The sequence below is a fragment of the Vidua macroura genome, chromosome Z (genome assembly GCF_024509145.1).
Source record: "Vidua macroura isolate BioBank_ID:100142 chromosome Z, ASM2450914v1, whole genome shotgun sequence".
NCBI classification, from domain to species: domain Eukaryota; kingdom Metazoa; phylum Chordata; class Aves; order Passeriformes; family Viduidae; genus Vidua; species Vidua macroura.
Window position 1 is genome coordinate 71,695,698 of NC_071611.1, and position 26,331 is coordinate 71,722,028.

Sequence of the window (26,331 nt, forward strand, 5' to 3'; positions counted from 1 at the left end):
GACCAGAAAACAACATAATGGGTAAACAAAGAGAAATGTGATAATGGGGGTGCCAAAATGTCCTGTAAAGCAATCTCCACTTCGTTTTTTAATTTGTGTTGTCCTAAGGATTAGCTGTTCAAACAAAAGAAATCCCTCAGAGTATTATGAGTAACTTGGGAAATTCAGTTGTTTTTATTGGCTTATTGTCAGATGAAATACAGCAGTTTGGTATGATAAAATGTTCTCTCTAAATCAACAAATACCCTGTTTGATGGTCAATGAAATAACAATGTTGGCCCATTAATAAAGAAAAATGGTGTCATTGTCTAGATGTAAGAGTAACTGCATAAAACACAGACTGTGGACAAATTTAGAAAAATATGAACAGTTTTATCTGAATTCAAAACCTGTAAAATTCATGGAGAAACAAGAAGTAATCCATTGTCAGCTATACTACTTTGTGCATATACCTATATGTCTTCCACATTTGCAAAAGACTTTTTGTAAGACTTTCCTGCCTGGTTCTTGTAGAAGACAAGTATTTTTCTCTTTAAGGATTGCATTTATTTATTTATAGTGTCATAGCTAATTAATATCAGCATTTTCCCTATATAAAACCTGGGGGGAGGCAAGTATGTTCACTTTAACCTCCAGAAGTCACATAAGAGTGACATTATGCTTAATTTCCACATTCAATGTTTGAATGCTTTGATTTTTTAGTAAACTAGTAATTCATGATATCATGTATAAGAAAGCCATTTTTAGTGTTATGTGATGCTCTGTGAGCAAAACATTGTCTCTTTTGTTTTCATATAATGCCCTAACAATTTCATTCTACATACAGCTTTTCAGTTTATTCAGTGTCTTCTGTATTGTATCCACATGTATCAAAAATAAAATAGGAAGACTGTTGCTAGAAGTGATTCAAATTTGTTGATTTTTTTTTGAGAAGTGTTCTAACCAGATAAATATAAACTATAAAGAAATGCAGTAGTGGTTAAACTCTTTTCAGAAAATTATGAGCTGCTCATTCATGTGTTGTAGAGGGTGATGTTTAGGCAGATAATTTTCTTCATATAAGCATTTTAGTTTTAATCATTTTCTGTGGGGTTTTTTTGTTTTTATTTAGGTTGCGTGTTTGAAGGAATGAATGTTTAAATTACAAAGTCCTAGAGAGCTCATTAATATCACGTCCATTGCAGATCCAGAGTGTGGTTTATTTTTGACATGGGTGGTGTTTGTGAGTTTCTTCTGCTAGTAAGCCAGCCGGGCAATAAAGCTTGCAATGCTATTCTGTTGGATTCTAACATATTTTCAATAAATAAAAAAAGAAGAATGAAGATATTTTATTTTGAGGATTTTTATTTTGAATACGTTTGTTAAATAGTAAGTTACGGTAATTTAATGTGGTAGCAAAAGGAATATTAAGTCTCTACAGTGTAATATCCCAGATTTATTTCAGTGTTGTGCATACTTTGGGATGTTGATGAATTAATACTCAAATTTGCAGAATTAAAGGTAAAAACAATGGTAAAGAAGATGCCATTGTGCCTGGTTTTCATCTTCTGTTATGATGGCTTTGAAAAAATTGTGAGAAAGCTTATCTTGTATTAGAAGTACAGTACTTTTATGTCTAAATATGATGTAGTTGCATTTTATTTTATCTGCAAGTTCAACTTCCCATTATATCTTTTTATGCTTATTGGAAGGAATGAATATACAAATCCGTATCAAGAATAGCAGATTGACCATCAAGTTAGCAATTTAGCAGCTACACTAGCTTGTTTGTCTCATTTTAAGAAGAGGGACTCTGGAAAATGTGCTGATTGCAGATTGGACCTTGTTAGCCAATGTTTGTCTATAAAAAAGAGAAGATGGATGTTCAGAATGTTCCAGAATCTAACTTAACTGTCTTGTACTGTTTTGACATGCACTTTGTGATCTGTAAGTCATAAGGGTTAAAAGAAAAATTTTCAAAGTGCTGATCCTTTACATCAGGCATACTCATGGCTTAATCACACCCATTTTTAGGAGATTTCAGATACTGTTTTACCTGTTATGCCCCTTGACTAAATTTTAAAATTTCCTTTTAAATGTCTACTGGGCCATTCTCTCTTTAGGAATGAGTAACTGCTCTTACCAGATGTCATCCTCATCAGGTAAGCAGGTGATCCCATTTTCTTTTAAATTGACAAACCACACTTGGTGACCTTACAGTCTGCATAGCCACCACTTCTTGATATTTAACCTTGAAAACCTGTTTTGTTCAGATCAATTGTCTCTGATCATCAGTGTTTATTGATCCTTATCATAAAGCATAGAAGGTGCTGGAGATGATATTCTAATTGGCACAGCAATTTTTGGTTCAATGTGTTGTAAGCTGTGTGCTTGCAAATTAGAATTTGAAGCCCAGCGTAGTCACAAAGACCTCTGATGCACACTGCTTAACATATTGTCATGTGCTGTATACACATGCTGTTTCCATCTGTCTGTGTGCGTACTTCTTCAAGTAGGTGGTAGATGAACACAGTTGAGACATACCCAGGTCTGCAATAACATCTTCAGAAATCTAACAACAGTTTTTCTTCTAAGGTATCAGAAATTACGCATTTTGCTGTGAATACTTACTGTGTCCAATAACATCGCTTTTCCATCTCTGTGCAAAGGGAGAGTGTTTTTAGCTGCAGCCTATCTTTTCCTTTTTTCATTTTATCTTCAGAGAAAATACATTCAGTTGGCATTGCATACAGTGAAATGTTTTGCCAAGGCATATATAGAAAAACAACTGAAAAAATTGCATTAAGCTATGAAAACAAACCATTCAGACAAGAATGTTTAAATATGTTAAAATATTTATATTTGATCTGGAATTGCTGTTGGTGAGCAGGCTACATGTAGTTACTAAACTGCCGTATAACCTGAGATGTTTTATTTGAATCCTGAATGTAGTACAGTACACATTTCTTAGTATATCCCGTTGCATATTAGAATATTAGCATTATTTTCAGAACTGGATTCCAGAATCTGATTTCTGATTGATCTAAGTTATCTGGTATGTTGTTACTTCTGCTAAGAGATCAAGTCAGATATAACATAGTGGATTATAGTTGCTTCATGGACCAAAACCAGAGTTGTGATATCTCCACAGCAACTGGTCATGGAGAACTTGGTGGTATTCCCTACTACGCTGAGAACATCTCAGTAACCCTGTGTGGAATTTTAAGGTTCTTGGATCTTTGATGATTATTCAACTTAAAGGTAGAAAATGAAGTGCAGAATAAATAGTCTTTTTCTTTTTACTTTAGAAAAACAGTAGTGTCTTAGTGAGATTTCTGCCATTACTGGTATTTCTTTTCAACATAATCTTAAGTCACGTGGAAAAAAGAGTGGGATAGAAGAGTTTGAGTGATGATTTTCATGGTGGTAAAAATGAACACATGAGTGTGAACAATTGCAAAAGAATCTTCTGGTGTTGAGTGAGTGAATTGAATACGTGATAAATAAAATTCCATGGTCAAAAGCATAGAAGAGTCATGGCTTCTGGAAAAGAGCCTTAACTTTATGTACACCATGAGGACTGAATTAATATGGCAACAGCATAGAAAGAGGTATTACAGATACTCTGAATACCTGAAAAATAAAAGGGCTTATCCGTGTAGTGTCAAGTTAGTGCTTAGTTTGGATTCACAAAGTTGGTCTGATACTGGGAATTACTGGGCATAAGTAGGGAAACAGAACAATTATAATTGTGCCAGGGTGAATACATGCTGATCCAGAAGATGAGTATTATGTTCTGTTCTGATGAACGTCCTCAGGGATGACCTAGTAGAATTCATCATATTAGGTGCCAGAAAAATCAAGTGACCTGAAAATCTTCCTGAAGTGACGTGGTTGGATAAAATAGGACTTTTCAGGTGAAGACAGAGGAGAAGGAGCAGGACAGGATGGATATTGAGCTCTAATAAAAGATCATAAGTGTCATGAGGAGAGTTATTAGGAAATTAGTAATTTTCCTGAATACTGGATCTAAGGGCATCAGATAACATTGTGAGATAGACAGTGATAGATTGTTTTGTATCATGTGTTTGCCATGGGAAGTGGAATGACTGGAGATGTGGTTTCAGGAAGTCTGCAAGTCAAGGCCAGAGGGAATCTGAGGAGAGGACATTCAAGAGAAATGAACAGTAGGTTTTGCTCATGTATCCTCACTAGGCTCCTGCTGTTGGAGAGGAAGGAGTTTGGTTTGGAAAGATGTTTGGTCTCTCTCAGTGTTAAGGATTGTGTTTACTCTTGATATGTGTTTACTCTGTTCATATGAGAAGCATCTGAGGAAGCTGGGGAGGGTCAGCCTGGAGAAAATGAGGCTCATGGGGGACCTTCTCACTCGATACAGCTTCCTGACAGGAGGCTGTTGGTGAGTTGAGAGTAGGTCCCTTCTCCCAAGTAACAAGTAACAGTCTAAGAGGAAATGGCCTCAAGTTGTACTGGGCATGTTTAGGTTGGATGTTATGAAAAATTTCTTCACTGAAGGAGTTTTAAAGCCCAAGAACACTCTGCCAAGGGCAGTGGTGTAGTCATCATCCCTGAATGTATTTAAAGGAGGCATAGATGTGGCACTGAGGGACATGGTTTCATGTAGGACTAACCCAGTGGTAGCATTAATGGCTGATCTTGAAGATTTTTCCCAGCCTAAGTGATTCAGTGATTCTGTTATCATCCTGTAATGTCAGTACTATGCTGCTGTGAGGTTGCAGACATATTACCACTCTTACTGCGTCCTTCAGTTGTGGTATTTGTTTCCTGTCATCCTAGGTCTGTCTGTGCATGTCTGGCTTACAGCTCTTCAGAGAAGAATCCTGTTTACCTGGATACGGACTGTAGTGAAAGAAACTTCTTTTTTTCACTTCCTTCTTGAAGCAGTTGAACATAGATTTTCCCTTCTTAATTAGCCTATATGTCGCCAAGTGATGAGAACCTTCTAGCACATTCTTCATTTGCTCATTGCTATGCAAGGAGTGTACCTCAGAAAGTGGTGCCTGTTTGAATCTACCCTTGTCCTGGCATTGTTTCCTTGCAACTTCCAGCCAGCTCTAATGAGTCAACTTCATTTTGTCTGACTGATTTTTCAGCATTCTGGCTGATGTGGCCAAAGTTAAGATGTTTGGGGTTTTTTAACACTTTCGTACTCCTGGCTCTTAGGAGGTTTTTTTTTTTTTTTTTTGGTAGTGCAGGCTCTGCTGTGTTAGCAAAGCTTTTTTTTCTTCTCTAAATTTGCAGTTCTTTAAAGCATGTTTTGATCTCTACTCTGTCTGGCACACAGGAGGTGCTTTGTCCTAATTTCTCTGATACTTCACTGAATTTTGTGGCTCCATTTTGAAGAGCATTAAGCAGGAACATAAATTCCAGCCATCAATAAAGGGAAATGCTTTGAAGAGCAGCTAAAGATGCAGTAACAAGTGAGGAGTTTGTGTAAAAAGTTTCCTGCTTTTGAGAAGGAAGCTATGTGAGGCAATCAATAAATCAAAAGCATAAATGAATAAAATTCATGTGCAAGTCATGTTTTTATCAGTTGCAGTGAATTTGACCACCAGATCGGTTCTTTGCTTGTAGCAATAACAAACTTTGTGTTTGAGGTAAACTACAAAAAAAACCTTAGTAATTTGTACAACTGCGTTTATTTTTACTCTTTCTCATTTTTAGACTTAAAACCCCAGAACAAACAAAAACCCCAAAAACAAATAAACAAAAGCATTTTATTTGGGTTTGCAGATTGAAATATTTAAGAAATTACAGTTTTTAGGCAGATGATGCCATCCTGATTTTGCCACTTGGTCTGTACATCCTCTAATACAACTTTACCTATTCTACAAAAAAATTTTCCAAAGTCAGTGTGCTTAATGCTCCTAGGATGGGTGAAAATATATATTTGTATAATATATAGTGTTATTTTCTAATTTGCTGCTGCAAAGGAAGTTTTTAAATTGGTATTTTCAGGCATACAGTGTTGTGTAATGAGTGAAGTATTTCTCTTGAAAGTTACTCCTTTATAGAAATTGAGTCTACAGGAAGCATTGAACATTTTTTACTAGAATTTTTTTTTTTTCCACATTATTAAAAGTAAACTAAAACTCCATCTTCTTCTGTCAGCTGGATTTCTTAGCTAAACTGTCACTTTGAATGACTGTGGTCTCATTATGAGTGGGTCACATACTTTCTGAAAATTGCACTCCCCATCAGAAACACTGCCTTTGGACAGCCAAGCTAGTAGGGGAGAAATAAGTGAGAATTATGAGATACACACCTTAGTCAGCACTGAACAGACAGTGCTCAAAATCCAAATGCATTCAGTACAAGCTAACAAAATATTTTTCTTTCAGGGTAACCAAATTGTGTTTTGTATTCGGAAATAATAATACAGTTTTTAAAAAATTAGTACATTAGCTGTGAATCAGCTAGACATAGAAATTTAACATTTTACCTGCTTATTAAGGGAGAACTTTGGAAACATAAAAGTATCTGGCACTCTAAAAATCAGGTCCCTTCCAAAGGGTTGGCTACACAGGCACAGCAGGTGCACATATGTCCCTGCTCTCAGTGTGAGCTTCTTTAAGCTTTGAATTCATCCCATTCTGCACAAGTGTGATAAAAGTTGACAGAATATGGTGTTACCTAGTTTTGTTCTTTGATTAGCCATGCTAGCTTTCTGATTTTTTCATATTTGCTTTTTTTAACTACGTGAATGAACAGCCGTACTGTACATGATAAAAGCTGGTCTTGTCTGGAAATGAAATGAGGTTTGTTTCTCTCTTTTTTTTTTTTTTTTTTTTTTTTTTTTAGCAAATGCATTGTTTGATGAACAGATAGGGGGAAAAGGAATTGATTCAGCAGTAGCATTCCTTGCCTGTGTTAATATTTGTGAAATAGGTGCTAAATTCTCAGTCTCTGTAACTTGTGCTGCGTGAATTCACCCAGTATTTTCCTTTTCATATCTGCCTGTCTTTCATATAATTTCAACACATCCTTACCCAGCATGTAAGCACTTGAACTTTAGAATTCTTGCAAGGGAAAGCAGTAATCACAGGAAGCATTATATGTTCTTATGATTTATTCTTTTCCCCCTAATAAGAACCTGCATCTTCATTCTCAAATTATTTCCCTTGTTCTTAGTTGGATTTTGCATTTGCAGAATGTTTTTTGTGGCTTTTTGTGCCCCATGCACTCCATCCTTTCAGGAGGGAAGAGGTAATGTTGTTCTGAAGGCACATGGAGGAGACTGTCACATCAGGATAGTGATGCAGGCAATTAAAACACTGATAGCATGGTAGATACTGCAGGAGATAGCACAATGGTTAGATCCTCCAAGAAGTAATTTTGAAAATAATGATGTGTATTGATCATTTGATAAATCCTAATGTGTTAATGCAAGAAACTCTCATAAGGCAAACTGATTCTTACAAATTGTATCAAGTGATGAATTCTGGGAATTTAGTGACTGCACATCTAATGCAGTCAGACATCTTTTTAGGCTCACATGAACTAAAAATGTGGTTATAAAAGTCATTTAGCATTCTACAAATCACAGATATGTAACATATCAGTGAATTTATTTAATCTGCAAAGAAGCAGCAGTGGCATTATATTGTTGGGGGGCTGTGTGTTTTTATGATTTTACAATAAGAAATATTTTTAGATCTTTGCAATTCTTAAGGTTCTACCAGGATCCAAATTGGCTGGAAAATTGAAGAAAATATTTGTTTACTTTTCTTTTTAGAATTTAGGTGAAATAAAGCTGATGATACATATAGTTAATACCATTGCTTTAGACAACCCTCTTTCTGAGCATAAAATCAGATAACTTTAGTTGACCTGACAATGTACTTGCACTAAAAATTTCGTACTGTCTTCTTTAAGTGGTTACAGGAAGTGACAGCTCCTGAGCATGGTGGCACTGGGTGAATATTTTCCATTTAGAAAATGACATTGTTGGAAATTAAAATGAACAGCATCATTTCACATAAGAAATGCATTCCTCTTTCTGCAAGGTTGAAAGTTGAGTTGCTCCGGTGTTCAACCTCAGTCAACAGTGCTGTCATTGGTGGTGTTATCGTTTGCACCTGGCTACAGGGTTGAGCAGCCTGAGCACTTCTTGGCACTTGAAGGGCTCCCAGCAGACCTGATTAAGCAGCAGTATAATTCACCAAAATGTGTAGGAGCAAAGAGCTCCTTCCAAGCACTCCCTCAGCCCCTATGAATGTTGTACTATATGTGACAGAATTAATGCACTGTCAAGTTCATGTAGTTATGAAAGGTCATATAAGAACTTGAACTTAAGTTTCTACTATCGCTACAAAAGAATGATATTCTGATGTCTACCCCTCCACCATGGTTCTGACATTTAATGGTTTTGTGGAATTTGAGTGATATTTTTTTAGTCTATGCTACCTTTTTTTCTGCATTTCTAAATAGTAATTGAAACAATGCTCAGCTCCACTGGAGGTCAAAAATTACTTTCAATTTAGAAAATTTATGTTACATTTTCAGCATACCAGGTTAAAAATACAGGTGCCAATGCTGTCAGAAATATTGTAATTTAAAAAAATGATGATTTGGTTAACCATGATTTTTTATTCATTCATTATGCATATTCCCATTCTGTATGCTGCTAATAGATGATGGATTGCTCTCTGAAATTGTAAACACTTTATTTGTGCAATTAAACCTGGTTTTATATTCAAATACTGTAAATACAGTGGTAACCAACATAACTGGCCTCTGAGTATTTCTGGTGTGCTGCATCCAGGAGTTTCATACATTTAATTTTCACTGTGATTTTCATAGATTTTGTCATTCACTGAATACACATAGCTATGACAAAAGTGAATACAACTAATAAAGTTTAATGTTTAAGGGGTATGGCGGGAGAATAGTGTTTACAGAAGACCAAACATACCTGAATTGCCATCAAAATCTGTTTTTACATATACTATATTTTGAAATATTCCCCTAAGTATTAATATTTATACTTACAGTTCCCAAAAATTGAATACACTTTAAGTCTTAACTCCTTGGGATTTTAAATCAGCCATTGTAAGCATTATTCCTCTGTGATTCCTTTCCTTATTAGCAGCTTGAGTAAATTCACAGCCCTTAAACCATGTTATTTACAAGAACCCTTACCACTTAGCTGGGTGCACTTACTGTTAGTAAAGGTGCTTTTATTTACCATAGTTGTGCAGTTACATGCTGACAGATCTGATCTCTTTTATTTAATTATTCATAAAGTAAGTTTTATGTCAGGATTATATTCACAGAGTCCAAACAAGAAAACCCAACCAACCAGACAAAAAATAGACAATGTTTCAGTATTTCACAGTCCAGAGACTGTGAAGACAGAAACCCTTTTAAAGGATGATGAGTCATAGGGCCTGTTCTATTTCCAAAAACATTCTTTTGTACTTCTGCACAGAACAAGATAAACTAGGTTATACTTAAGTGACCATTAAAATAATTTGACTTGCATTCTTTAAAAGAACAGAAAAAGCCTTGCAGCCTTTTCTTACAGATTTACATTTGTGTATTTTTTCCGTAAGTCACTGCTAAATCAGTAAAGAGTTTGCTTAGAATAATGCTGTAAACCACTACTAAAAAACTTACTGAAATTTGCATAACTAAACAGATACTAATTGAACCTTGGAGACTATTTTATGCTTTAGTGAACATGATATCAAATTTAATATAAAATTATTACGGAAAAATACTATTTCAAAGCACTCTATATACGTAAACAGCATTAGTGTTGAATCCTAGATTTATGAACAGTGAATAAATAAAAAATTTTCATTAGCACAGTAACAGATAACTTGCCATGTCTCCTCCAGAAGGATTATTGCAGAAAACTTCTCTGTTCCTTATTCAAGTTTAAAATTGCAAATTCCCTGCATTGTCATTTTAGCACACAACGTCATTTTCCACCATTACTTGGCCATGGGGCTGCATCTCCTTCTCTAACCTTTGTCTCCTTTATTTAACTGCCTATTGAATTGTCAGCTTAGATTTTGAAGTGTACTGTGATGGAGTTTAAAGTTGATGTCACAGCCCTGTAATGGCATTGTCGCCTTAGCAATAGCACTGTAGAAAAGAAATGTAGAAAAATACAGGAAAACTGACTTGAGAAAAAAAATGCCTGTGCTGTTGCAGGAAAAAGGGCATGATACAAAAGCTAAAAGTTAAAACTTAACTTTCTGAATTGAAACAGAAGATTTGAGCAAGGTGATCCAGTGTGCTAGTGTTTAACTGTTTCCATTATTTAGAAAAGAGCAGTCCTTTGCTGCCTGGACACCTCAGTGATGTAATTTGTAGGGCAGGAAAAGCTGATGGTAGTTCCATTTAGCTTCTTATATTGGCTCTTAGAGCAGGAAGACTCATTACATGGGGAAGTATCCTAAACATGCTGAAACAGCAGTTTTTCCACACATGTGAGAGAGAGGATTCTAAAAAGGGAATGGAAGGAAAGGTGGGATTTTAGGTTTTTCCCTTGTAAAACAGTGCTGTTTTCAGAGAAAAATGATGTATTAGTTATTTCTAAATTTGTCTGAGTTGACAGGTTTCCAATAAGAATGCAAAACTCTCTCAAGACCACTTCACATATCCACACTGTCCTTTTAGACTTTAAGCCAAGACTGCTATCTGCAGATCTGCCCTTGTATCACACAGTGCAGGAGCCCTTCTTTGAAAAACACCACATCAGTTATTTGTCTGCCTTTGCTGACAGGGCAGATGTTATGTATAGAGATGGCTGGGCCATATGGTTGATGAGGGTGCCCTTGAACATACTTAAAAGCAGAAGCACAGGGAAGATATCTTTCCAAGAGTATGGATTTTGTCACCCCAGGCTTGATCCTAAAGGCAAAGCTGACATTAACAGGCAGTGCAGTAGGAGCAACTCTGTAGGTGAATTGTGTTGAGGACCCAGCACACATTCAATCTATATTTCAGGGTATTTTGTCTTTGGACTAGCTTTAGCCTGGTCCCATGGAGTGAATGCCCATCAGCAGTCCTGGGTGTAACTGCTGGCTTGGCTTGATCCAAGAGGAATGTGGTTCATGCTCCGAGATACCTGCAATGGGAATCCAGGTACAGCTGGTGTGGAAGGATGGAAATCTGGCATCAAATTCGTCCAAACTGACATGAATGTGGACAAACACCTTGACTCCATCAGTAAACTGGAAATCTGGGTGTCTATACTCCAGAATTATTTTTCCCAGCTTAGCATGGCAGAGGCTGCAGCACCTGGGCTGCTACCATTTGGTCTGAGTGTTGGTCTGAGGACTTGAGATTATTTCCCCAGAACTCTGCACAGTTCTGTACTCAAAATCCTTTTACTCACTTTTTTTTAGTAACAAGTAAGAACACTTTGAATAGAGAAAAGCTTATCGCTGCACTGCTTAAAAAAAAATCTTGACTTTTTGTAGATTCCATGGGTTTTTTTTCCTCTTGAAAAGAGAATAATGCATTTAAAAGGTACGTTCTGTGTAAGTTGCAAAACCCACTAATATTGACAGTAAGGTACGGTAGACTCTCAAAAGAGCAAAACTTTGGTATGGACATATTTTTAAATTGTCTAGAATTCATTAGTTTTCAGATCTAAACAAAAGTACAATCATGTGTACAGAGTCTGTATATGAAAATTACAGAATACCTTCCATTATTCAGAATTGTTTAATTCAGGTTTAATCTCCTGACTGTTGCTGCTTCTAAAAATATTTTCTAGGCACAGTATGAAAAATGATACTTTAAATTCCAGTAAGGGCTTTTTGCCTTGTAGCCAGTCTTTTTTATTTGTTCTTGCTATTGATGCGTCTGTCATGATGATATTGAAAAGACTTTCACTAACTTGCATTTAATTTTCTACGTGAATTTAGGCCACTGAGCATTCAAGACCTGGGGGCTTACAGGCCCCTTTAGTGTAATAGTCATTGTTTACTATGATTTTTTTGTAGATGAGAACTATGTTCCTTCAGCTGTATAATTTTATCATACACAGTTTCAATAGCACATGGCCGTATTCTCAGATTTGAAGCTTCAGCTGCATGAAGGAATTTACATCTCTTTCTGGTGGGCCTGACGGTGGTTGAAATAGAAGTAGTAATAATACAAATAATAGGTGCCATGAAGGAAACCTAAATCTTTTGCTCCCAGGCATGGTAATAGTAGCATTTGTAGAAAGAATAACATGATTCTTCTTGCAGCTTTACAGTGGTACTAAGGCCTCAAAGAAAACAAATCCTGGGCATTGCTTCTAGTCAAGATACTTTTCTCTTAGTTACATATTCAAAATTTATTTTTACAAGACTGACTGATTTCTCTGTCCTTACATTTCTTCATCTCTTAATTCAAAATAACTGGTATTCACTTTTAGAAGAACTTCCAAACAATCCAATAGATTGAACTGCCAGATAGGTTTATGCAAGATACACTTTACATGATGACAGTGCTGGGGTAAACATTGTAGAATATATCTGATGGGAATTAAAATTATGACATTTGATCACTGCTCACATGAAATATAATTTACATCAGTGTCTCAGCAGCTGTTAAGTGAGCGTGCACTTTAGGGTAGGATAGGATGTATTTACCTTGTGTGTTACTATTGTAAGGATTCTTAATTAGGCTTAATTTCTTATAGGAGGTACTGAAACAGCTACAAGGAAGTATTGAAGATGAGGCAATGGCATCTTCCGGACAAATTGACTTACTGGAACGACTTAAAGGTAAATCTAGAATTATGTTTTAAGTAGGTTAATTTCTTTGTCCATTGTTTTTAGTTTGGGATAAAATTTTTGAAGTCAATTGTATCTTCTTTCCTGCACTGACCTTGATGATTAGGCATAGTCTCAGTGCCTGAACATTTTTGCTAAACATTTTAAGACACATTCTCAGGGAAAAAAAAAAAAAAAAGCTTCTCCATTTATACTTTTGCTGCTGTAACTCTAGGATTTCATATGAATTGCATTTTATATAACTCACATTTCTTTCCTTGGAAAAAAAAAGTTAAAGTTGGTGTAGTTCCACCAATTTTCTAAATTTGTTTGCATATCCTGCCCTCTCCATGTCATATTACTGGAATTGTTTCTGTCATTCTGCAAATTTATGGCCCCTTCCTTATAGCATGGGCTGGAAGTATATATCCCCTTGTATGGGAAGTGCCAGCAAGCCCAGACCACTAACTCCCTGTATACATCCATCATCCCTGCCACTGACCCTGAAATTTCATAGGGATGTCTATGTTTAAGAGCCCTGTGATGAACAGGGTAGTCATCTGTTACATGATGGTGAAACATTTTCAGGATCTCTGGAAAATAAATTGTTAGGAAGTGGGTCACAAGGTAATTCATTATGTTTATGCAAAATTCTGCCCATTTCTTAAGTCCTCTGGGAAGGAGGCAGGCAGGCTTTTGTAGGATACTGTTCTGATTGCCAGGATTGTAGTTTGGCCATCTGCTCAGATAACTGCTGTTCTCCAAGTCCACCATATCCATTGTTTTTGTTCACAGTATTTTCGCTGCATTTCTGTGCAAAATGCTTCCATAAAAAACCACATGGATTTGTTCAGGAAGTAAGAAATTAAGACAGAAATTATCTTTTAACTTCGTGCTGCTGAACCTTCAGCTCTGAAAAATGTTTGCTGTTTGTTATCCAGAACTGAATTTGGAAAGCACCAGCTTCGCTGGGGTGAAGTTAAGGCCAAAGATGTCCGTGCGTTCGTATGGGAGCCGGGAAGGCTCCGTGTCGAGCCGCTCAGGGGAGTGCAGTCCAGTCCCCATGGGGTCATTTCCAAGAAGAGGCTTTATGAATGGAAGCAGAGAAAGCACTGGTTACTTAGAAGAGCTAGAAAAAGAGAGGTAAATTTATTTGTTTATTCCTCCAGTATGGTTTGACTTCTGATCTTAATGTGGAAGTTTACTGACACACACAGTATTTAGCTATCATGAATATGGTTTTGATCAGTGGTGACAGGTAAAAAAACAGGAATCTACATTTTATTTAGATGCACATGCAGAAAAATACTTCAAAAATGAAGTATCATTCAGTTTCTGCTTCTTCATATGTGCATTTCATTGTTACTCTTTGTTGGCTGAAGGTTTTATTTTGATAAGCAGGTTGTAACTGTCTGAAATATATTTAAGTAGCAAGGGTGGAGCATTCTAACCACCTCCATATCTCCTCACCACTGTTGCTAAATGCTGAAGCTGTACCAGGATGATGGTGAAATAGTTTTCTCTTGATTGCAAATGGTTATTAAGTACCATAACTGGTTTATCAATTATTTACTATTAGCAGACATTTACCTAGTGACTCTACTCTCTCAGCAAATGTATCAGCTAAACAAAATATGTGTTCTTATCTTCAAGATGTTGTTGCTATCAGATGTTTTGTATTGACAAAATCCTGGAATTTCTTTTCTTGAAAGGCAGTGGTACCCATGTATAGGAAGACCATACTTTTGGATTATAATTCAGAATTGTAGCACTTTATCAGTCACTTACAAAGGAAATGCAAAGTAAGAGACATGCAGGTATTTCCACTGAAGCCATCTTTATTTCTTAAAATGAATCTGACTGAGATACCAGATGTTTTCAGAAGCCCGTCTGCAAGACAGGGTTTCCTAAAGATTTGGTCCTACTTAATGGATGGGCTATCAAGCTGTGGGCTGCAAAACCAAATAAACTGCAACACAGTATTTTTATGCCTAGTAGACATTAAGTAGCAAAAAAATCCAGTTTGAATTTGTAATAGAAAGCTTTGTGGGTAATGAGCGTGTTGTGGATAGCCCTCTAGAAGCCCTTCCTCTAAAGGATTTTCTCTGGAGTTCAGCAAAATTTTTCCAGCCAAGACCTGAAAGGACAATGCTTTTCTTCCAAGATCCAGGTCCCGGGTTTTTTTGGTCCTATCAGTAGAATAAAAGTAACTTCCCTGGGTCCATACTGAGCATGTTGTAGCAGCCACTCAATTTTTTTCCTTCTCCTAGCCAGGACCACCACTAATGACACTTGTTCAGTTGCATAAAACGTAGATTTCTGAGGCACTGTATAAGAATATTTAGGAATTCGGGAATCTATCTACTTGCTTATCTCAGTCTTCAAGAGTCTGATGTGTTTGTTATTTACTGTCTTAACAAACTGTGCATTTGTTTGTATTCTTCCAGTGCTGTGTTTTGCTACAGATGATACTAAAATCTTTAAACTTGGAACTTCCAGTGTGGTTCCAGTGAACTCCTGCTCACTTGGAACAAGCAGCGTTTATAGCAGCCAGAGTTCTTTAAGGTGATTAGCACCTCTGATTTATGATCTGTGATCCTTCCCCATCCTGGTGGATTCAGAGGTGATTGTTCTTAGGAACAAGAACAATCACTCAGTACTCACTGCCATTTTTCTTGGCAGTGAAGACAGCTTAGGCAGTAAACCAGCCTGTGTTCCAAATAATGCTGGAGAAAAGGGATGTTAAAATTTCAGAGTAGCTTAGACACTGTTACTGTCATAGCTGATGGGGTAAATATTTGTGTTGTGGAGAAGATGTGTGGAGGCATGGCCAGATCACATCTGGCTTCATTATTAGTAAAATGACAGATAATCCAAAACTGCTCTGTTCTTTAAGCTGTTTCAAGGTACATGTGAAAGCATGTAGAGCATTGATAAGAACCCTGGGTAGCCAAATGAATCAAAACTGGGGGGGGGGGGGGGGGGGGAAGTATAGGACTGTGCATCTAAAATCACTACCATTTCTAAAAGAAAATTAAACACTTATTTTCGTGTGTTTTGTGTATGAACTTGTTTGGCATATTTACTAAATTTCTGTGTATCTAAATGTATATATTTGCTAATCAGTTTTAGATTTTTGCACTTAAACAGACTTTCAAGAACTTGTTGAAATATGCAGAAATATGCATCAGGAGACCATTTCCATTCAGTATTTTAACACGCTGGCACAATATATGCTACTTAAGGGCAACAGTGTTTGTGTGAGGACTAAATGATGTATTTAAATATTTACAGCAATTCGGTGGGCACCTGGCATCCAGTCAGGGTCAACCCGCCACACTTGACTGAAAGTGAACTTCAGAGAGGAAGACAATTTATCAATTGATTCACCTGCCAGAATAAAGATGAAATTATTGGCACATATCTCATTTGCTTGGCTCTCTTCTAATTCCAAAGTTTAAAAAACCAAAGAGAAAAATGGGAAGTGGCAGCACTGTGCTTTTAAATTGCCAGTTTAGAATACTCTAATCATGAAATATCTCTTGCTTTCTCTGGCTATTTCCAGGTGTACTTGATAAGAGCATTGTATCAACAAGAAATTTTTTCAGAGTGTGTGTTTGCCCTTGGCAATTTAGCAAATTTAATAATCTCACCTTTCTAAATTCTGTAATTGGCCACTAAAGATGACAGTCTTCTGTGAAATTTTATATATTTTTATATATTTTATATGAAAATGTTTGTATGCCTTCTTTATTCATTCTGGTTTATGGCATTTCTTTGTTTATTTCTTTGATGTTGATTTGGAGCATTTTCTATCTTGTGGCTTCTTTCTTCCATTATGCTTTATCCTTTTGGCTGGCTGGTAAAACTGACCTCAAACTTTACAGCATCAGCAGTGCTTTTCAAGATTTTATTTTATCTCCCACCAATTGAAGTGAAAGTATTAATTATAGTTGTAATTTACATAATACAAGTAGAGTAGCATGTAGTTTGTTTCCCTTCTCCCTTTTAGCCAGGAATAATATTGACATAATTATGCAGAAAATACTTGAAAAAGAAGTCAAGAATTTTCTGCATTCATTCAGCTTCCTCTATTGTTGGGAGCTTCAAAACTGCCATATGAGAAGTCTTTGAAAAACCCACCCTTCAGAAGAACAGCTCAAATAGAAAACTTTTTGTTAACTCATAAAAATAGTGTCAAGTTCCAAAAGCTTTCTTCATTTGCTTTGCTGAATTCTCAGTGAACTTGACTGGGTTTGACAGAGAACAGAATTTTCTCTGATGCTGTGAAAGTCCTAATGTAAGCACCTTAGGGGTATAAAAAATATGGAATAACTGCACTGGTTTTTTCCATCTTGTTTTTCATGACCAGTAGCAGCTCTTCCACTTCAAATCCTCTCCTAACACCAAGAAGCTCCAGGAGGCTGAGAAGCAGCTGTACTTCCGGTTGGAATAGTATCTGAGAGTAATGTTAAACGTGGGGAACAGCTTATCAGACACATCTACAGAGAACTGCTGTTTATTGCTGCTTATTTTCAAGGAAACTGAAGTGCAGCCTGCTGTAGTTGTAGTGACCCTTCAGGTTCTGTGCTGGGAGAACTTAAAGACTGCTAAAACCTGAATTCTCATGGAGCAGTGATACTAAACTAGTAATCCCACATGAAGCATCACTTCAGAAGACAAAATGACAATATTAAATTAAACAAGTCGCCCTCGGGTCATATATTATGTTGTTTATGCAGCTCTGATGGTTCCTAAGTTATTTTCTTGCTTCCAGCATCCATTGGGCACGTCAAAACAGATTGAATGACACACTGTGTCACATACTGAATACCCTACATTTCATAACAGGAACTTAATCACATGTTTACTTAGCTGAAAGTAATCCCTTCAGTTTCTGCTACCAGTTATTTGACATCAGAGGCAGAATTAGTTAGTCCTTTCACATTTGCAAGTCCTCAAAAGTAAAAATACTTTTTATAAGGATTGCATTAATTGTGCAATCTTTAATTAATTTGCAAATTTTATTTCACAGCCTGGACACAACTGGTGCCTGGGCACTCAAGGTGGTAAAAAGGGAAGCTATGCAGAATTCCACTCTGTCCAGAGATTAGGCACTAAGGCTGTGTGGCAAGAGAATGGGCAGGTGAGAGGCAAAAAAAGCTTTCTCAATGAGCTTTCCCCAAGCACCATCTATTAGTTTTGCCTTCAGTCTGTCTGAAGGACTTTAGGAATTTCTGCCAGCCACATCCTTCTGACTGAAGAATTACTGCTGTCCTGTGATACTGCTCTGGTTACCTGCCAAATTATGGTAATTGTTTGTTACTTCTTTTCAATCATTTTTATTGTAAACCTTGGCATCCTTAAATCTGCTTCAACATGACTGTTTGATCAAGTCTGGAAATTTATGCCATTTTGTTCATATTTACAAACATTTAGCACTCTTAGATGTGTGTAGTTTTCCACTCTCACATTCAAGGGGAGGGATCCTCTCGTTTAATTTTCCATTTGCACGCAGGCCAAGCCACTTATATAGGATATGGAATAAATGTTAACTCATCAAAATTAGCTTGAAATATTTTTAAAGCAGGAAATAAGTCAAACAGATTCTTTTAAATGCAAATTTTAAAATTCTTTCTTCTTTATTTTGTGTGGAAGATGAATTACCGTCTCAAATCATGTCTGTGATGCATTATCAAAATAGTCAGGGGAAATTTGTACTTTTGTTGTATGCTGTGTAATTGTTCCTTAATGACTTACAGTAATTATTCTTAATGTGTTTGTGTGCTTTATAAAGATTCATTTGCTCAGAACTGCTGCAGCCAGAGAGGGATGCAAAAGTTAAGGGATGGGAAATAATACTGGGCAAACTTGTATGCAACTTTCTGTCTTCTGGCTAAGTGTTGGTTTTGTCATCTCTGTTAATGAGCAATATTAAAATATCAGAAGGAAGAACAGTACTCACAGAAAGCATTAAAAAGAAAATAATAAACTTGTATTAAAAAAAAACACTGGCTTTTCTGTTTATTCCTACTAGCAAGATTTTGCTGAAAAATTTTAGTATATATTTTGAGGAGTATTGTAGACATGAGCATTATTTTACTATATTCATAAGATTTAGAACTATACAAAATTCAGTTCATGAAGGATTGATAAAGTAGTATGTGAAATTTTTAATAGTTTTTTTCCTTGATAGTCTGCATATATTATTCATTTTGTCTTTCCCAGTTATTATTCAGGTATGCAGTATGCTTATGATACACATTTAAAATATTTTTAACAGCTGTAAATATATCTTGTCTATAACATTTGGTGGAAAACACTGGTTTAAAATATTTTAGACACTCACAGAAATGGCTTGTTTTGCATGCTTTACCTGTAGTTTTGCTAGTGCGAAGGTGAAGATTCTCAATTCAGTAATTCAGGATTGAGGGTTGTACACATTTCTTTGACAGACCTTTTCTTAAATGCTGTTTGCACTAGACAAAGTATATTTTTGAAAGAAGCAGGGTACAAGTTAACACTATAGCAGGGTACAAGTTAGCCACTAATAACTGGTTTTGCTTTCACAAAAGGTCTCTTAGCTTTGGATTTCAAAATGGGTTTTTTAGAGAAATATGTATATTTTTTCTCTCTCATAGATAAGGACCTGACATGCTTAGCACAAAGGAGTGGATAGGTTGATTAGCCAGTGCCAGGGAACTGAACTTAAATGTCTCCTTAGTGTCTTCTTCAAACCTCCGGATGGAAATGAGGTGTTAATGGTGAGAAAATTCCTCCTTCTGCTTTTAATAGATCTCTGTTGCTTGCGGAGCTTGAGAAGGAAGAGAAAGAAAAGGACTGGTATTATGCCCAGCTTCAGAACCTCACTAAAAGGATTGATAGTCTCCCCCTTACTGAAAATGTAAGTACCTTCTGAGTGCTTGGTGAGATGTCTTGTGCTACAGCCTCTGTTTAGATGCTGTGTGTATTTTATTAATTTGGTGACATTCTCAACTATCACTTTAGTTCAATTTTTTTTTTCATTCGGTATGTAATGATAACTTAGCTTAAATAATGCATTTCGTATAGAATTTTACACATAAAATTCATCCGTATCAGTATAAATGTCAGTGAAAACAGAGGAACATTGAGAAGTCATTATGACAAATTAATTGCATGGCAGTACACTTCCTTAACCATCTTCTCCCTTGTTCTTTTGTTTGGTGGATTTTTCTGGTTTTGAGAGTAATATTAGCATATGACAATGTACACAAGAGGTGTTATTTCACAACTATCAGTAAAGTGATTCTACAGCCCATGCAGGTGTTGCTGTAAGCTTTTACCTTGGCATCTCCAAACCATTTACAGTCAAGTCACCGTTAACTGGGATAATAATGTCTGATATCCCACATAATGCAGGATTTCCTGTTAGATGTCAGCAACGTGGATGTATTTGCAGTGCATCCTTCACACACAGAGTTGGGAAGATGTGGTTGAGAGAGTCACACCTGATGAAGGATCAGTCAGCCTTCTGGAAATGGAAACAGACAGCTCTTCTTCAGTGGGCAGAAGTAACACTGAGTCATGGCTGAGCTTAGCAGAGCACCAGAACCAAGGGAGAAGGTCTGAAAAAGATTTTGGGGATCTGCAGCCCATTCTTAAAGCACTGTCAGCTGTATCTCTGTCACACTGTCGTAGGTTTTAAGGTTGACTCCTCTGTTCCATAGATAATGAATTCACTTAGCTACTCTTAGGACTAGAATGCATTACTTAACATCTACACTAAAGGCCTTTTGTGGCAATTTATATCCATTACTGCTTAGGCCAGACACAGCAAACTGACAGGTCCCATTTGGTCCTTGCAGATGATTGTCTTGTTTTGACTCTCTGAATTGACCTTGGTGAAGTCTTTTGGAAAGACTACTCTTGGAGACTTATTTATTTACAGACTGAATAATTGACCAAAGCCAGTGAAGAGCTTTGTGCCTGCCTCAAAATTTCTTTTAGTTCAAAAGTCTTCCCTTAGGCTGTATTGCTGCTCTTGGGTTTAACACTTGTGCTCTTTTCATAGGCTGTACAGTAGCTTAATACTTTTGAATATTTTTGAAAATGCCAATTCAGATGGCACACATCACAATTTTGTTGGTAGCAGCCAGATGTTCCTGTAGGGAATTATAATTTCTCAGTGCTTATTTATTATATTTAGAAATTTGACAAAACTCAGGTATAGTCTGCTGGTTGAACATCATTGCATTCTTGTTTTTCTAATGCAGTCATGTTTTAAGAGCGTATTACTGTTTTGTTTATGAAATTTGTTGTAGAAAAGTAATGGTTCTGCTTTTTGTTCTGAGAAATACATTGTTTACATCAATGGTATTTGCTAAAATGCCTTCCCTGTACTCTGGTTTCAGTTCTCCTTGCAAACAGATATGACCAGAAGGCAGCTGGAGTATGAGGCCAGGCAAATCAGAGCTGCAATGGAAGAACAACTGGGCACTTGTCAGGACATGGAGAAGCGAGCACAGGTACTGTTTGTCTTTCACCATTAAAAGCAAGGGGAAAAGTTTTTCTGCATATTTATTAAATTATTGGTAATTGTATCTTTAAACTGTATGTAAACACAGCATTTAGTTAGCCTTTCAAATACAAAAATAGGAATCAGGACATAAGAAATAATAGGGCAAAAAGTACCCTCATCTGCCTGTTGTAAATAATCCTTTTGATTCAGCAGATGTAGACAATTTATCCAAGAGAAAATACTTTTTAATGATAATTTCCTTACAATTTACTACCATTTTAACTTCAGAAAAGCCAATGTATTTGCAACTGCTTTATTTTACATCTTTTTCTGCTGGGTTTCTTCATGGTTCTGAGTTTAGAATAACATCCAGCTACTGTTGTTAAGTTTCCTTAGCCAGAAAAGATGTATCAGGGGATAATCTTTTCAAACAAGATGTTCAAGTAAAATGTAATTCACATACATATCTGGGAGTTGTTTGCTCTCACCAAGAGTTGTTTTGCATTCATGATGAGGATATGTACATACCTAACCACATGGCCCACCCTTTTGGAAGTATAAATCAGAATGCAATCATGTGCAAATCATAAATTAAATAATCCATTGGTTGCTGGTTATAAAAAATAATCCTCCATAGTAGGAAAACAACAATTTGAATTATTTGTTAACATTTATTACTAGACGTATTAAATAACCAACTTAGTAAGACTTGAGGGTTTTATGGTGAATGTGATGATAATCAGTATTTTCAGTACAAAGTTTTTTTAGGCATTATCTCCCTCGCTAGGTTGACTCAACACAAAATTTTGCTCCATGAGAAACATTTCTAATTTGGTTTTACATTTAAGTTAAAGCAACTGTGCTGATTACAAGAGGTAATCAGAATAGTTGTTTTAAACTCTAAAGTAGTAATCTGGTGGACTTTTCAGAAAACTCTGACAGTTTAAAGTATTTAGCCATAGAGATACCCTGCAGCTGTCGGGTTATGTGTGCAGGGCTGTGCAGGGATTTGGCTGATGTTCTCAAGCAGGCCCAGGTTCAGTCTGCTTGGGGAATCACTGGCTCTGATCTGGGAGCTGCAGGGCAGTTACTGGGGTTTATCATCAGGGGTGATGCCCTCCACAGTTTCAGCTGTGCACTTTGTGTCAGCCTGTCCCGAGTGAAGGTGCTGCACAGCAAAACTCCTGGGAAAGTTCTGCTGCTGTTAACAGGCTTAAGTTGGAGGAAGATGAATTAAGCTAAATAGGCAGGCTAGACTGCTGGCAGCATTCTAAATGCGCTCAGGCAGGGATTAAAAGAAATTATTCAGACACACAACTTGCTGTAGTTATATCACTATGTGGAAGTAATCAAGCTGACCCTGAATTTGCTTCTTCCCTGATTTTTGAGGGGTTTTAATTTTGGTGGGGGGAAGAATGCTGCCAAGATCATGTTGAAACATTTTATGGGTTTCTGAATTAATGTTTGACATGGAGTCTGTCACAGCTGTTTCACTCTCTCTCTGTATGTGTGTAATACTTACATACTTGCAGAAATTACAGTGCCTATTGTGATTATGTAAAGATTATTGAATACAAAGTAACTGCTTTTGCATGTGCTTCTTGTGAATTTATCTGGAATTCCCCTTGATTTCATTCTGCCAAGGACCAGTGCCAAAAATATATAGAAGCTCACTGATGTGCAAATATCTAAGAGCAAATTGTGCATTATTTCACTGTGATCTTTAAATGTGCAAAATGAAACATTTGTATTTGGCAAGGATATTCAACTTAGTAGTTTTACCATTTTCTTTCTGCTCAGTATTTTCTTTCCAACCAAACTGATTGGGATACACAATACTGCTCAAAATGTAGGCTGAAGGGAGGGAACATTTCAGCCACATAAAGGTTGGCATTGCAGACGTCTCAAATTAAGAGTCCCAGAGATTATTCTGTGAGAGATCTGGTAGCCTGCAGTTGCCCAGGTAGTCATTGCACTTTTCTGTAGCTGCCCTTTCTCGTGAGCCTTGAAACAATGGCTTTCTCCCATTTTTTGTCTGGCATGATTTGGCTTTGTTTCCTTCTGAAGCAACTTAACTCACAGCAACTCACTGTTGATGTCTTCTGTGAAGATTGTTCACAATCTTCATGTGCCCAGCAGTTGTTCAGAAAGATAGATAAGAATGCTGTTGGCAATTTATTTCAGCTAGTTTAATGATTTACACTAACTTGTAAACTTGTAACTATTCTCTGAAGCCAGTAATTTCACATAGTAGTGCTTACTCGAAAAAAAGGAAAAAAGCATTCTTAATGATGTTTTATTTTTACTTTTTTATTTCTTCAAAGGTTGTAGCCAATATATTTAGTAATAAGTAGTAGCAAACTTAATTTCTGTAAGATATATTTAAAAATACTTCAGTTCTAAGACTGAATTCATGTTCACATAGAATTTATTTTTCCTTCAAGTCAGACCAAAAAGGATCTTTTTTTTTTGAGGTTAAAATCTTACATTAAATTACCATTCTTATAAGAATTTATACCAAGATCTCTAAAAGTTTGCTAAAACAGCAGGCCACTAAAGATACAAGAAAATTTAGATCCTGGAGTTTCACACATATAAACATTTCAGCACTGTTACATTTATATGGTGGTCTTGTATGTATACCAAGCCATTAATGCATTTGTCTATTATATATGTTTATTTTGGAAAAAAACCCGACCAAACAAAAAAGGCAGACAACATTTTAAAAACATAATGTTATTCCTTATTTTTACTTTCTATATAGTGATTATTTTTCTGTCACTGTGAGTGTGGAATAATTTTATTTTTGTTTTGTTAGACTGGTTACTGGGGCAGCAAAAGCCAAATAATGTGTAACTTCAAATGTAAAGTTACTTTCTGCAACTATTTTATGTTAATAAAAATTACAAGTAAATGTAATAATAAATGGGAATGTAGTTGAACAAATAGAAATCAAAGGTGATATTTCTCAAGTAAGTTCTAAAGTTAAAAACGTTGTTGCTTGTTCCATTGTTTTGCCCATTTGCCATTAGGCTCTACCTCTTTGTGGCAAGAAATGCATCCCTTTTTTCTGTTTCTACAGTGTTTGGCACAATGTACAGTCCTTGTTAGTGGAACTCCCCAGTTTCCCTGTACTAGAAAAAATTAATTAGAAGAATGATCTGATGTTTAAATCCCTGGACTGAAATTGGAAAGGGCAGATAGAATTCCTGTCCCTTTGGAGGACTCAGTTAGTAATACTTGGCAAATCATTCAGTATTTAATTGTTTTCATCTGCACAACTTCTTTTTCCTGTGTTTAGGTGCATATATAAAGATAATTAGATATTCTTGATGCCCTTTATTGGCTACATTGCTGGTTACACAGAAAGAAACTCAATTTATGGGAAATTTTGGGGAGACCTGTGTCTTTTGAGTGCTTAAAAGGGGACCTGTAAGAAACTTTTTATCAGGGAATAGTGATAGGAGAAGAGGTAATGGCTTAAAATTCATGGAGAGTTGATTCAGATTAGGTACAAGATAGAAATGTTCTATGGTGGGAGGGGTGAAACACTGGAAGAGGTTGCCAAAAGGCAGCAGGAACCCCATCCCTGGAAATATTCAAGGTCAGAGAGGGCTTTCAGCAACATGATTTACTTGAAGATGTTCCTGCCCTTGGCAGGGAGTTTGGAGTAGATGACCTTCCAAGGTCCCTTCCAACCCTGACTATTCTATAATTGTATAAAATTCAAGTAATTCTTAAGGACAATGAGAGACATATTTTGTCAGTCATGCATCATGTCACCAATGCATAGATATTCCCAGAAATACTTTTCTGTTATCTTTCTAATACTTAAAAATTTCTTGAACCAGGAGCAAAGGGTGGGATAAATTAACTGTTTGCCTCTGTGTTGAAGCTTTTATGTGTTTTCCAATACTTTGCTTTACAAAATCAAATCAAATTTATAGCTTAAATTTACAGCTTTCCAGCTCTACTAAATGTTGATGCTTATGGTGTTTTTCCCACAGTGCTTCTGATGTGTGTTTCAGTAGTTCATATTTTGTGATCACATTTTCTTTTGTGTTTCTAGCATTGTGTTTCTATTGCGTGTGCATCTTCTGGCATTAGCACCTTTTGAAAGTCCATCTTATTTCCATTTTCAGATTATAAATGTGTCAAATAAGGTTGGTTACAATGCTGATCTTTGCAGTGTCCACTAGATTGCTTTTCTAGTATAGCACTGTAAATGTTAATCAAGTAAAGGCATCAGAACGTTTTTCAACAATATGTCCATTTCATTAATCTCTCCATACACAAAAAAATGACTGTTTAATCAGTTTGGTCTTCTGCCTACATTTAAAGTCAAATAATGTGAATTTATTAAATTATCAAGGTCATACACTTACTGTTTTACAGACTGATAATGCATCCTGTGCTTCACTGTACAATTTGTTTGGAGTACGTGTATCCTGTCACATTTGGAGTCTCTTAACATTCCCCTTTCTAACCACAGAATGGTTGCAGTGGGAAATGAGTAGCAACATGTCTGTAAAAGACTGATTCAGAGATGTCTGTAAAATCCCAGATAAACCAAAGAAGCAGTATGTAGATTTTTTTTTTTTAATATATATATACTTAGCCTGTTAAATTCTTTTTGAGATTTGTAGGAGAGGAAAATCTCCGAGGTTAGGCATAAGCAAAATTATCAAATCAATATAGCAACAGAATATAACAGAAATCTATCAGGGTCTCTTACCTTCAAAGACACTCTGCAAATAAAAAATATCTCTCAGATCTCTGAAAGGCAAGTAAAATTCTGATATTTGAAATGAAAGTGAAGTAATTTGCTAAAGATCTGCATAAAGTGTCAGTTTCAGAAACAGGAATATTGTTCAAGTCAAGGGGAGCATTTTTTAATACTTAAATGTGTGCTGTGTGATGACCTATTACATCCAAATGAGTATTCAATGTTATTAAAACCCCAGCTACTCCCTTCTGTTTTGAATGATTGCAGTCATTCCTTTCATTACAAAGAACACTTGAATTAATGCATGTAGTACCTGTTGCATGTACCTACTGAAGTAGGTTTGTTTTTTAGTCAGCAGTATCTGC

The 26,331-nt window shown here is 36.2% G+C and overlaps 1 protein-coding gene across 1 annotated transcript in view; it reads left to right on the forward strand.

The window, feature by feature from the left end:
- Window positions 1-26,331, forward strand: part of APC (APC regulator of WNT signaling pathway) — a 93,780-nt gene that overhangs the window by 35,441 nt on the left and 32,008 nt on the right. The window contains exons 3-6 of the mRNA XM_054002501.1: window positions 12,668-12,752; window positions 13,682-13,883; window positions 19,536-19,644; window positions 21,134-21,247. Coding sequence (XP_053858476.1) covers window positions 12,668-12,752; window positions 13,682-13,883; window positions 19,536-19,644; window positions 21,134-21,247 — 510 coding nt within the window. The remainder of the gene's footprint in view (window positions 1-12,667; window positions 12,753-13,681; window positions 13,884-19,535; window positions 19,645-21,133; window positions 21,248-26,331) is intronic.